General features: G+C 36.8%; 8 protein-coding genes across 8 annotated transcripts in view; 4 read left to right on the forward strand and 4 right to left on the reverse strand.

Moving 5' to 3' along the window:
• Positions 1-49: 49 nt before the first annotated feature.
• On the reverse strand, positions 50-1,015 carry RAM2 (bifunctional protein farnesyltransferase/protein geranylgeranyltransferase; the record flags this gene model as incomplete). The annotated part of the gene is made up of 1 exon (XM_001643631.1): positions 50-1,015. The coding sequence occupies one exon, from the start codon at positions 1,013-1,015 to the stop codon at positions 50-52; it is 966 nt and encodes a 321-aa protein (XP_001643681.1).
• An 824-nt stretch (positions 1,016-1,839) lies between these two features.
• On the forward strand, positions 1,840-3,033 carry MAK11 (Mak11p; the record flags this gene model as incomplete). The annotated part of the gene is made up of 1 exon (XM_001643632.1): positions 1,840-3,033. The coding sequence occupies one exon, from the start codon at positions 1,840-1,842 to the stop codon at positions 3,031-3,033; it is 1,194 nt and encodes a 397-aa protein (XP_001643682.1).
• A 149-nt stretch (positions 3,034-3,182) lies between these two features.
• LYS1 (saccharopine dehydrogenase (NAD+, L-lysine-forming)) lies at positions 3,183-4,298 on the reverse strand (the record flags this gene model as incomplete). Its single annotated transcript, XM_001643633.1, has 1 exon — positions 3,183-4,298. The coding sequence occupies one exon, from the start codon at positions 4,296-4,298 to the stop codon at positions 3,183-3,185; it is 1,116 nt and encodes a 371-aa protein (XP_001643683.1).
• A 1,127-nt stretch (positions 4,299-5,425) lies between these two features.
• On the forward strand, positions 5,426-7,600 carry CDC16 (anaphase promoting complex subunit CDC16; the record flags this gene model as incomplete). Its single annotated transcript, XM_001643634.1, has 1 exon — positions 5,426-7,600. The coding sequence occupies one exon, from the start codon at positions 5,426-5,428 to the stop codon at positions 7,598-7,600; it is 2,175 nt and encodes a 724-aa protein (XP_001643684.1).
• Positions 7,601-7,878: 278 nt separating this feature from the next.
• On the reverse strand, positions 7,879-9,087 carry SKA1 (Ska1p; the record flags this gene model as incomplete). Its single annotated transcript, XM_001643635.1, has 1 exon — positions 7,879-9,087. One exon carries the CDS (start codon positions 9,085-9,087, stop codon positions 7,879-7,881), a length of 1,209 nt encoding a protein of 402 aa, XP_001643685.1.
• A 239-nt stretch (positions 9,088-9,326) lies between these two features.
• Positions 9,327-10,208, forward strand: Kpol_1057p16 (bifunctional uridylate/adenylate kinase; the record flags this gene model as incomplete). The annotated part of the gene is made up of 1 exon (XM_001643636.1): positions 9,327-10,208. The coding sequence occupies one exon, from the start codon at positions 9,327-9,329 to the stop codon at positions 10,206-10,208; it is 882 nt and encodes a 293-aa protein (XP_001643686.1).
• Positions 10,209-10,729: 521 nt separating this feature from the next.
• On the reverse strand, positions 10,730-11,491 carry NRE1 (sepiapterin reductase family protein; the record flags this gene model as incomplete). The annotated part of the gene is made up of 1 exon (XM_001643637.1): positions 10,730-11,491. One exon carries the CDS (start codon positions 11,489-11,491, stop codon positions 10,730-10,732), a length of 762 nt encoding a protein of 253 aa, XP_001643687.1.
• A 368-nt stretch (positions 11,492-11,859) lies between these two features.
• The window catches only part of PAN3, a gene marked incomplete at both ends in the record, with an annotated part of 1,987 nt that continues 667 nt past the window's right edge, over positions 11,860-13,179 (forward strand). The window contains one exon of the mRNA XM_001643638.1: positions 11,860-13,179. Coding sequence (XP_001643688.1) covers positions 11,860-13,179 — 1,320 coding nt within the window.

The raw sequence follows: 13,179 nt of genomic DNA on the forward strand, positions 1-13,179 counted from the left end.
CTAGCTTTTAGAAAAAAATATTACAGAATAAGCATTAATGTTGGCTGAGTTAGGCTAGCTGACCCATTTTATGGTTCCATAAAGCAGATCTGATAGGATCATACTTCAATGATAAAGCGGTGTAGGCTTTTTTAGCATTATTAGTGTTTTCAGGACTTGGGATCTTAGCGAACACATCAGCTAAGAATTCTAGGGCGTATGAGGACTCTATATTTGGCAGAGCACTTACTTCCTTATCCACTGTGATATCTAGTTTCAATATGTCATCAGTGAACTTTTCAGCAAACTTTATGGTTTCCTCATCGTATTCACAATCCAAAAATACTTCATAAAGACCACGCAAGTACTCCCAACTGCTTACATTTTGGGGAACTATCTCTATCTTCTTCTTGGTGTATTCTATTTCTTCTCTGACTTCATGTTTAGATGGATTAGTATGTTTCATCACAAACATTCTGTGAGTCCAAGCACTATTGTTGTAAACATCCCTTTGAATCAAAGAGTCTGCATATGTCAATTCGTTGGTGAAATCCTGGAAGAACAAAATACACCACTTCCTGTAGGACCACACATGATAATTCTTAGTATCATCATCGATCATTATCTGCAAGATTGGAAGTTCCCTCTTCACACTTGGAGCAGGATGGATTTTCAACAAAGCTTGTCTGTAAGACCAAATTTGATAATTTTTTGGGTTCCCTAGAGTCACCTCATCTAGCCAATCCATCTCTTTGTTCATGTACCCTTCTACATCCCCGGATTCCTTGGCCAAATGCTCAACAATGCTATAACGATAGTTCCAAACAGTATAGAAAGCAGGAGCCAAAGCAATTGCCTTTGATGTCAACTGCAAAGCCCTCTCAGAGTACTCACCCTCTTGCATCAACCGTCTAGCAACAGACATAACTTGCTTGTACTCATCAGTATACATAATAGGACACACTTCATCAGGTAACCCCGTCTCGATCTCTAGAGGCTCCACATCCACATAATTATTCATATCAAAACCACTCATCTTTGCGAAAGACTTTTTTCACTGCAAACTGAGTTCGACCTGCTCTGCTCTACTCTGCTACCAAAGCAATCCAAAAACAATCCTGAATTGATTGTTCACATACCCTGCAATTCGAAATTCTAACTGCTCTTAAATATAATCCAAACTTATCCAATTCTAAACCCCATCAATTCCCAAATTGTAAACCATGTTTCACTATTGAATATGCTGTCCTCTTCGGTTTCATTCCAACTCACTCACTCACTCACTGTCTTACTGAGGGCCCACCGAACTAAATACGAAGGAACCTCAAAATAACAAGCCACCTGGCCCTGAACCTGGACAATTGAAACATTTTGGCCATTTTTAAACAAAATCCCTGGAAACCTCACCCAAAACTGATACTACCGACATCAATCGTACCAATTTTAGTAACCTTCAATTGCAAACTGTCTCTCTATCCATTGGACTGAATAGCAAACTTCCAAGGTATCTTGACACTGACAACTGACCTTCCCAGTGGATAGCAACAGAAACGACTTGATCAATTTCATAAAAACCTTGGGAAATATGTAAATTCAAATATTGTGAATTCATCTGACCCATTGAATCATTATTATGTAGGTTCATTGATCCCATTTCGATACTCTGACATCTCTGGTCGCTCTCTTTGTTACCATATTACCTTTATTGAAATATTTCACTAAAGGCCATTTTTGGCTGTAAGCTCATCGCGATGAGCTTAAAAGTGGAAAATTTTCAGTAATAAGCATATAATATAACTAGTATTAAAGGTTAAATTATTGATTTGGTTAGGTTGCTGGCTAATCAAGGTGTATATCACGATGGATCGGAATCAGTTTAGGGTTATTGTTGGTTCTTATGAGCATAATATTCTTTGTTTGTCGTTGGATCTGTCGCTAGCGACACCGGTATTCACGCCAATTTTCCACTTTCAAGCTCATTCATTAAGTGTAAAATGTTTGGATATTTCCAAGAGATACTTGGTTTCAGGTTCTAATGATGAACATATCAGGATTTATGATCTTCAAAAACGTAAAGAGTTGGGTACTTTGATGGCTCACCAGGGGTCTATCACCGATTTGAAGTTTTCCACTAGCAGAGAGGTTACAGAAGGTGGGAATGGTGATGGGAAAACTGATGCTGTTGTTGAAGGTTCTGGTAGTGGTAGCAAGTGGTTGTTATCTGCTGGTGATGATAACAAGATTATTATCTGGAGAGTTAAGGATTGGGAAAATTTTGGTGCTTTGAAAGGTCATACCGCAAGAATTAATAGCATTGATATCCATCCTTCGAACAAAGTTGCAGTAAGTGTAGGTGAAGACCATACCATTCGTTTGTGGAACTTGATGACTGTCAAGAAAGCTGCTATCTTGAAGTTGAAGAAATACTCTCAAAATGGTCAGTTCGTTAGATGGGCTGGTGAAAATGGTGAATTCTTCGTAGTCGCTTTATTGAATAAAATATTGGTATACAAGACTGCCACTGGTAAGGTCGTCAACGAAATTGACATGGTAAGAAAGACTATTATGCATATGGAGATCCAACGTGTCTCTGGAGAGGAATATTTGGCTGTCGGTTTGAGTGATGGTAACGTCAACTTCTACAAGACTTCAAATATCACTAAGGATGAGGATAACAATAACGAATCAGAGTTTGCATTGCTGGGGCATTCCAACCGTGTCAAAGACTTTAAGTTCTACCGTAACGAACATGGTTTGTACTTGGTCACCATTGGTTCCGACGGTAAGATCGTGGTTTGGGATATGGACAAGAAGGAACAGATTGCCGTTTATGATAGTGGTGAAAGATTGAATTGTTTAGCTGTCTGTGATGAAAGTGTTGAAAAATATGAAACTATGAAGAAGAGAAATTCTGAAGTGGAAGACGCAGAACAGAGTGAATACGAAAGTGACACTGAAGAGCTAAAGAAAGTGATGTTTGGTGAAAAGAAGAAAGCTAAAAAGAACAAGAAAACCAAGAATAAAAAGCAAAAAGTTTCAGTTGAACTTGAATAACTCGACTACATTTATAATTAATTACATTTTTGTATTGTACTGTATTGTATTGTGATAAATAAAAATAAAAATAAACCAGATAATTGTATAAAGATAATTAGTTACATATTAAATATGGCATGACGACTAAGAATACTCCAGGTAAAAGTCTACAATTTAGATGATCTGTATGCACGAGCTGAATGTCTATTGAACAGACTATAAGCCCTTGTCCATACTGGGGCTACATGTCTATTTGGTAATAACTCTAGAGATGGTAGCAGATCTTTGGCGAAGGCTTCTGAAGCCTCTCTTGGCATCAGAGAAGGTAAATGATCGATTGAGATCACTGATAGTTTTGGACCTTTTTTAGTAGGAACCGTCACAGTGGGTTTGTTGAAAACAGTAGCTATATTGTAGATTGGAATTGGGTTATATGGATTAGTTGTATCAGCAGAAACATCGACAACAGTTGTTAAATGTCTACTGTCTTGATTTAGCATGCTCATATTAACAAATGGTGGGATTGGTTTGGATAAATAGATGCAATTGACGAAAATGTCAGTATCGACTATTTCTTGGAATGGACCACCTTTAGCAGTTTCTTGCATATCCCACTTGATAATATTTTCCTGTGGTATCCCAATCTTGGTCAAGAAATCAATTGCACCTGAACCACATCTACCCAATGCACCGATAATCAAGACTTTTGGAGCTTTGGCACCTGTCTTCAAAGCTTGCTTGTATTCATGAGAAATATCTCTCAGTAATGCCTTTTCATTTGGATATGGTGTGAGAGCACCTAAATCTTCTGAATCATCATGAGTCTTCTTGAAGGCCCAATCTTTCAACCCTAGAGCCGCACCAGCAAAACCAGCATAAAACCCAAATGCAGCTACTCTTTTACCATTGTCATCTTCTAAAAACTCAAGATCATACAAAGTACCTTGACCATTGATAAATCTCCTTAGTACTTTCTCCCAGCCTTCTTGGTCCTTGTAACAATGGGCAAATTGAATATGATCATGTACTAACGGGAATACATCCTCTTCAGGCATCTCCTTCAACCCAATGATGATTCTATCACGAGGAGCAGAGATCCAGGATCCAAATGGTACTATAGTAGCACCACATCTTCTATATTCATCAACGTTAAAAACCGATTGCGGTGACTCTTCGACGTAGATTTTGAAACCTTTCTTGATCAAGGATTTGACTGTGCTTGGTGTTAAAGCAGCTCTAGCCTCCAATGGCTTGGTTTCAGCACGTAAATGTAATGTAGTCATCTTCTATTATCCTTCGATCTCTCTTTCTTATACTGTATCCCAAATGCAAAAAAAGAAAGCCCTGGTCAGCAAATATCAACTTGTAACTTGGCTTGTTTCTTATCCAAACCCATCAAGCAACAACATTAACAACAACAATTCCCAGAACATTGAACCCCCACATCATCCCCTTTATATACCTTCTTCATGACTAAAATCTGGGAAAGTTTCAGACCATCCTTATCCCATCTCTTAGTCATACTGACCAATACCATCCCGAGGGAATATTGCAGGCATCGCCATGTAAAATTCCACCGGGAACTGACAAGAAACTATATGAACGTCACTATTAATCTATCAATGAATCTACAGATTGAACCAATGTTGTTAAATCCTGACCATTTGGCAGTATCTTGGTTTGTAGTCTTCAGTTCCTATACCTCTTGGTCTTCTTGACCAGATCCATTACTCATTGCATCGTGATGAGGTGCAGGAAGTTGGTGATTAGATAGTTGAAGTGACTCAACGATGTGAACTTTAAGCTGTAATTTCCCATGGGTTTCGGTAATGATCCTGTATACCCTCTTGTTCATTCGGTTTGGTTCGTTGACTAGTACTTGTTTCGTGATGACGCTGGATGGTATGTTATTTGACTATGAGCTGTTGGATATGCCATTTGATAGAAGTGTAAGGAACGAGGTATCGTCATTATGAGAGTGAGAGTATCTTGAATATTAGAAGTGGTGGGCTTGTTGAGGAGATATCTTGTAAGAGGAATCTGGAAAGAGGTTTGGTTATGTGAGAGCAGTGTTCGGTCAGATACGTTGATCGGAACTGGTATTGGCATGGGTTATGAGGGAATCAGGAAGGGAGACAAAGAGGTTTTCGATGTCGGTTCCAACTGGTACCTCTATGCCCAACCTATACAGAAATAGGTGAGATGCTATTTCACCTTGTGAGTGTGTGTGTGTGTATGCATATGTGTGTGTGTTTGTGTTTTAGGTAGCGCCGTTGGTATTATTTCTACATATCACGTCTAACGAAACCTTGATTTTACCACAAATGATATAAATGAACCAACATACTTAAATGAATAAGGTCATCGCAAAGAGTTACAGGACACCAGAGGATTGCTATCAGCCACCAGGATGTCTCACGGTGAAGTTCCCTCGCAGCACAATTCCACGAATGCTATTTCTCCCTTTGTTTCGAACAGGAACGATGCAAGATCCAGGCAAGCTCAGACATCAGCACCATTAAGAAGTCCATACCATTCGGTTGCCAACAGTCCATTGGTTCAAAAGACCACTCAGAATACTCTGTCCTCGTTAGTTACGCCACATCACAATCAGAATCAGACATTGCATCCGGTTTCAAATCCAAATCTCACAGTTACCAATACTGCAGGTAGTAAAAACTCACTGTTCAATGTTGCTATACCATCAACTCTTCGGAAAGTTTCTCTTCAACGAGATTCCAAGGATGACATGGAGTCCAATTTACTGTTGGATTCGAATATCGAGCATTCTAGCCATTCTATAACGACGGCTTCAAACGAGCTGGATATTACTGAATTGTCATCGTTAGAGAAATTAAGGTTATGGCGACACGATGCATTGATGCAGCATAAATACAAGACAGCTGAGTTCATTGGTAACAAGATATATTCCTTAACTAGCGATCCCAATGATGCGTTTTGGTTGGCTCAAGTATATTATTCCAATGGATCGTATTTGAGAGTTATTGAATTGTTAAGATCCAACAATTTAGATTCGACAAGTATCATATGTCGTTACCTAATGGCATTGTCGTTGATTGAGCTACAGAAATATGACGATGCACTAGATTTGATTGGGGAGTCAAACCCATTTGCTGAAGCAAGTGACCAAGATTTTAAAAAATTGTATAACGATGGTGGTATAAAACTAGAATCATCACTTTGTTACCTACGAGGTAAAATATATTTAATTCAGAATAATTTCTCAAAAGCAAAGGATTCCTTTAAGGAAGCACTATTAGTTGATATAAAAAATTTTGAAGCATTTGAAGAGTTGACCTCTAAAAATTTACTAACCCCAAAGGAAGAATGGGAATTAATAAACTCTTTGGACTTTTCTTCATTGGATGATAACCAAGAGATGATCAAATGTTTATACACAATAAGACTATCAAATACAATAAACTCAGAATTGATTAAGAGGTCTAAAAAAATATTGTTGGACGATTACGATATGAAGGATAATATAGATTTGATTAAGTGCGACATAGAGCTTTATCATACCAGTTGTAAATTTAATGACTGTCTGGAATTATGTGAGTTTGTACTGGAGAACGACGAATTTAATGGTGATATATTGCCAATTTACATTTCCTGTCTGTATGAATTGAATTGTAAAAATAAGTTGTTTCAGCTTTCACATAAACTGGCTGAAAATTTGCCAAAAAATGCGATAACATGGTTCGGTGTAGCCACCTATTATATGACGGTCCAGAAAATTAGTGAGGCCAGAAAGTATTTTTCAAAATCTTCAATACTAGATCCAAACTTTGCTCCTTCTTGGATTGGTTTCTCTCATACGTTTGCTCTAGAAGGTGAACATGACCAAGCTATATCTGCTTACTCAACTGCATCAAGATTTTTTCCAGGAATGCACTTGCCAAATTTGTTTTTAGGTATGCAATATATGGCATTAAATACATTGACATTGGCTGAAGAATATTTTACGTTGGCTTATGATATATATCCAAATGACCCATTGCTTCTAAATGAAATGGGTGTGTTGCATTTTAAAAAGAACGATTTACAGAAATCAAAAAGATATTTGAAAAAGGCATTAGAAGCTGCAAAAGATATGGATTCTACCTCTAAAACTTCTATTTCAATTCAAATGAATTTAGCGCACACGTATAGAAGATTAGGTGAGATAGAAATGGCAATCAAATGTTTCAAAGCTATACTGGAAGTTTGTGGGAAAGATCCTGATATTTTTTGTTCACTCGGATTTTTGTATCTGAAGACAAAGCAGTTACAAAAAGCTATTGATCATTTGCATTTATCGTTATCATTAAAACCATCTAATTCGGTAGCTCAAGAATTACTAACCCATGCCTTAGAACTAAATGTCTCTATGAGTTTAGATTCTGATCATCCATTAATTGTTAACTCTAAATTACATGATCCATCAATTGCTACATCCGATTTACTACATTCGAGAAAAAGACTTCCAGCTACATTGAGGAGTTCAAGTTTAATTAAAAAAATGAGAACCGATATTAATTTTTCAGAAGATCAAGAAGATAGTGAAATGATGGAAATGGAATGAAATAATTATTATATTTTTAAGTTTATAGCATTTATTTTAAATAAATATGTAGTATATCAATAACGGGTAATTTGGGCAGATTAAAAATCAATTTTTCTTGCAGAAATCAAATTCATAATTTTATAGTTACAACTTCGTCTCATTATAATTTTACTTTAATGTCCATAGCGGTCTTGATTTTTATAATACAGTCGTAAATTTATCTATCTGTTAAAGCAAATTGCATTTACATTCATTAATAAAAAGTATTGTACAATATCTGAATTCATTATAATATTTTAGGAATCTAAATCTCTACTTCCTTTTTTATTCATATCCTTTGTATTAACTTTTCGTGTCCTTTTCTTCTTGTCATTTTTCTTTGTATTAGTATTTTCATTTAATTGTTTAGATTTAGGTTTCCTCTTAACCCTTTTCTCGTCTTCTGATCCATCTAATTCATCACCAACTTTAAACATGAATTTAAATTCACCTTTCTCATTTGATTTCGAAAGCTTATCTTCCCTCTCTGAAATTGGACTTACATTTTCTTTTTGTTTGTCAGATGAAGTAGTTTCTTGGGTTATCTTTTTTTTACGTCTTTGTCCCTTAGACTTCTTAGGTTCATTTTCAACAGTTGTATCAGAAGATTTTGGTTCTGAAATCGCATCTTGAGAGGTTACATTCTCAATGTCCTTAGGTGCCTTATTTTTCCTTCTAGATAATTTTGATTTCTTTGCATCCGCTGTTTGATCAGTCTCTTTAGGTGGGGGAGACTTCTTAGCCTCGGCTATCTTTTTACTTGTTTGCTTGCTACTCTTTATAATTCGTTCATCTTCCACAACAGATGGCTCTTCGGATCTTTTTTTCTTTGAGTCAATGTTGTTTATGGAATCATCAGTTTGAGTGACGTTCTTTTCCTTCTTATTTTTCTTCTTCTTCTTCTTCTTTCCCTTTTCCTCTTCTATTTCTTTGGAAGTGGAAACTGTAGTGTCAGCATCATCTTCCAGTATATAAGTTGATAAGCTCTCAGATAAGGTCTTTTCACTAACATCGATCACTTCCATAGTCTCTTGGTCATTGCTCAAATCGGATCCCTTTGAATTGTTCTTCATGTTTTTCTTCTTCTTCTTCTTCTCTATTTTAGCCACAGGAACTGTAACCTCTTCCTCATGATCATGTTTCGATACAAGATCATCCTCATTCTCATCTTTATCATTCTTTACCTTCTCTTTCATCTTCTTCTTCTTGTTGCTCTTTTTCTTCCCACTGCTAGTATCTTCCTTCTTCACATCCAAAATTAATTCGTCCAAATCGTCAAACAGATCATCGAAATCAGAACTGGCACCAATATTAACAACCTTAGGTGCTTTATCCCCTTTTCCACGAATCAAAACTTCAGTGGTCTGCAATATTTCAGCTTCTTTACTTGTCCAACTGAATAAATCCTTCTCAGCCTCATGGTTTTCCCTATCCAGCAGGAAATCGATCAGCTCAACTTCATCCATACCAAATATGATACCAGTACCTCTGTTTCCGACCTCAAATAGCCTTCTAGTCCTGGCTCATGTCCTCTTTCTATCCATTCTTATCGTTAACCCTAACTGTCTTATATATCCGCAACTTTTTTCAAGCCTAGTAGTTCTAACGATTTTAAAAAGTTTTGATATCACTAACTATAAAGTAGATCAAGATCCAAAAGAGATGTAATCAGATGTCTACAAGGAGGATTTGAGGTCTGATCAGGATGTTTAGAGCAGTTTCTAAGAGGATTGGTAATAATGGATTCAACTCAGTGAGAAGATCTGGGTTTGTTTGGCCAGCAGGTGGTAATTTTGCAAGAAACGGTTGTAATCGTTTCTATTCATCAATAAATCAAGGGTCTAAAAATGGAGGCAACAAGGGTAAAACTCTATTAGTTTTGGGTTTATTGGCTTTAGGTACTACTGGTGCATCTGTTTTGTATCAAAGAAGTTCTCCTAAGGAGTTTTTGGAAGAACCGAAGGTTAAGAAGTCTGCTGGATCTAAGGCATTCTTTTCAGCAGATGAAGTTTCAGTGGTATTTGTCTTAGGTGGTCCAGGTGCTGGTAAAGGTACTCAATGTGATAAGTTAGTCAAGAATCATCAATTTGTTCATCTTTCTGCTGGTGATTTGCTACGTGCAGAACAGAACCGTGAAGGCTCTCAATATGGTGAATTGATCAAGAAATATATCAAAGATGGTTTGATTGTCCCACAGGAGATTACAATTGCTCTGTTGAAAAATGCCATGTCTGAGAATGTCAAGGAAGGTAGATCAAAGTTTTTGGTTGATGGGTTCCCAAGAAAGATGGATCAAGCAGTTATATTCGAAGAAGAAATTGTTCCAAGTAAATTTGTTCTTTTCTTCGAATGTCCTGAAGATGTCATGTTGAGAAGGTTGTTAGAACGTGGGAAAACCAGTGGTAGATCTGATGATAACATTGAATCTATCAGAAAAAGATTCAGAACTTTTGTCGACACCAGTATGCCAGTAGTTGACTACTTTGATAAAATGGATAAAGTTGTTAAAGTCAGCTGTGACGAACCTGTTGATGTAGTCTATGGACATGTCGAAGATGCTATCAAGGCAAAGATCGATAGAAAGTAATGAGTAATTTGCAATTCAACTTAATGGATAGATGAATGTTTTTTTGAACTTTAAGTATATAATTACATAATTCCTTACTATAAGTCAATCGTTTGATGATATAAAGCTCGATGGAGGTGGATACTTCAGTAGATACAGTGTTTATAAGGAGGAAAGTATTTTAAGTATAAGTGATCCATTTAATTTTTACTTGATTTGTTGATTTACATTTTGTTATGAAAGTTTGTGATTTCAAGGGAGCCAAAAGTACTTTACAAGAGAAAATGTTAAAATGGGAAGTAAATAAATCTAACAATCAAACTGATTTCTCATGAAAATTAGGAGGATACACATACATTGATATGGTTTATCAGTTGATTATTTAATTATTTAATTATTTACAGAAAGCCAACAATGCGTTTCTGAAGTGTAGAATATATAGACATTACATAAACATGAATACAAAAAAAGAACAATGGAACTACATGTATGAAGACAGATGACTTTGTAATCATTTAATTGCTCGAAGTACTTGAATTGTCCTATAAGAATTCCTTCAATTTTTCATCGTTATATCTTAAATATTGTCCATTCAATTCTTGGGGAATACCTTTCAAAGCCAAGTTGGCGTAAATAGTCGCTGGAACAATACTTGGAACTAATTGATCGTTTTCCTTCAAATCAGTAAAACGCTTCAAAGCCTCTGGGGTCATAGATTCAGGGCCAAACTTCTCCCTGATGTCAACTTGCATTTGAGTGTCGACTACACCAGGAGCCACAGCAATTGCCTTAACTTTTTCTTCCTCAGAGGCAATGGTCATTGTGAAGTGGTTCAAAGCAGCTTTAGAGGCACCATATGCACCCCAAGCATAATAAGACTTGACACTAGCACCGGAACTTACAAAAATATAATTACCATTAGTCTTCGAAATATAGTCGATGGTCAATTTGACCAAGGAGACAATACTGAAAAAATTTACGTCAAACAGTCTCTTCCACTCATCAACTGCAATATGGTTGACATCTTGAACAGGTGCCAAAACACCTGCATTGGCAATTACTGAATCTAAGCGTCCATGTTTTCCAATTGCACGGTCAACCAATTGCTTGATGTTCTCCTCCTTGCTGACATCTCCAACTACATAGTCAAATCTAGAACCAAACTGAGACTTCATTTTAACCAGAGCACCCTCAGATTGAGATATACCATACACTACAGCATCTGAATCCTTCATTAAAACATCAACAATAGCCCTTCCAATACCTCGAGAAACCCCGGTAACCAAAATAACCCTTCCAGACATCGTAAATACTCACAACAAAATAAGATCCTACTATAATCTAACCAGAAAAACACAATCCACACAATAGAATACTATCTTTCTGATGTCTTGATCCTTAAAACCTTCCTATCCTTTGAAAAGTTTCATCCATTTCCTTGAAATATTTCAATATCCCATCTCTTTTAAAGCAAGCGATATCTATTTGAGAAAACCAAATTGCAAATAAAATAACATATTGACAGTTTTAACATAAAGTTTGCGAGCTATAGTAAGAGGAGAGACGAGAAAGGTTGAAACAGTGGTGGGAGATTGTTTAATTTCTTGTTGCGAATCAGTTTAGTCTTTATTTGGTGAAATTTGGGTTATATTTGATAGTTTTGGCGTTAGTTATGGACAAGACAAATACTGAATGGGCCAAGGATATACCTTGTCGAAATGTTATAATTTATGGGTATTGTAAGAAAGAGAAGGAAGGGTGTCCTTTCAAGCATGAAAATGGCGACTCCAGCTGTGGTGATGATGAGGAACCGGTGAAAAGTGGCGTCTCGGTTGTTGGGAATGCTAATTTGAATTCTGCTTCTAGTACACCAACTGCTCCTTCGAGCTCGGCTTCGAATGTTACACAGGGGATTGTCCAACCTGTTGGAACTGTTCCCAAGTTTAATGCGAAGATTTCTGCTAGTTTCACTCCAATGGGCGTGAAACCAGTTGATTCAGGTGAGGTCCCACAACCGCAACCACAGCAGCAATTGCTCCAGCTGAAATCTCAAACACCACAGCCGCCTCAATTACCACCACAATTACCTAGTCTTAATGCCATGCCAAATTCACAATTGGCTTCTAATGCTTCTGTTAACTCAATCACTCATTCTTTTGACCCATATTCTTCTAAAAGCTTTACCCCTACAACTTCTTCTGGGAACATGATGTCAATGCCAATGGTAAATAGTGAATCAATGGAACCACAGTTCAAATATCCTATTCCACCACCAATGGGAAATCCAGGTTTTGCAGGAACTCCTCCTGTAAGCGCCCCTCCTGCTATGAATATGAAGTTCCCAACTATATATCCTCCTCCTCATAGTCTTCTTCAGTACCACTTATATGCACCAGACCCTCCTCCACATTTCAATTTATCTTTGAAACCAAATGAAGAACTACCTGAATCATTATTCATTCCAAACAAGTTACGTGAAACTTTAGTCAAGAGAAATTTGGCGGCATTACAAGTATTACCTGCCGGTGGTGCATTGCCTGATATTGTTCAAGATTATTTTGGCTTAGTACCATTGGATTTCCACAAGTCAGAAATACCTAAGGACAACTACCATGGTCACAAAAATTCCCTTTATAAAGTATTTTCAAATGTTGATGGTAATATCTATATTTTACGTCGAATTCATGATGCCAAAATAACAGATCCATCATTAATTGCACAGACTTTCAAAGAATGGAATAAACTTTCATCTGTAAATTTAGTTCACTTAAAGGATTTATTCGTAACTTCTAAGTTTGGAGATAACTCATTATGTGCAGTTTATGATTATTACCCGCTAGCTACTTCACTATACGAGAGCCATTTTGTAAATTTTCCCCGGACTCCTATTACGCAAAACTATCTATGGTCATATTTGACCCAATTAACCAATGTGATAAAAACGATCCATTCAAATGGATTATGGATCGGGCCATTGTTGGATTGGGATAAA

The sequence above is a fragment of the Vanderwaltozyma polyspora genome, genomic scaffold, assembly GCF_000150035.1.
Source record: "Vanderwaltozyma polyspora DSM 70294 KpolScaffold1057 genomic scaffold, whole genome shotgun sequence".
Lineage (NCBI taxonomy): Eukaryota > Fungi > Ascomycota > Saccharomycetes > Saccharomycetales > Saccharomycetaceae > Vanderwaltozyma > Vanderwaltozyma polyspora.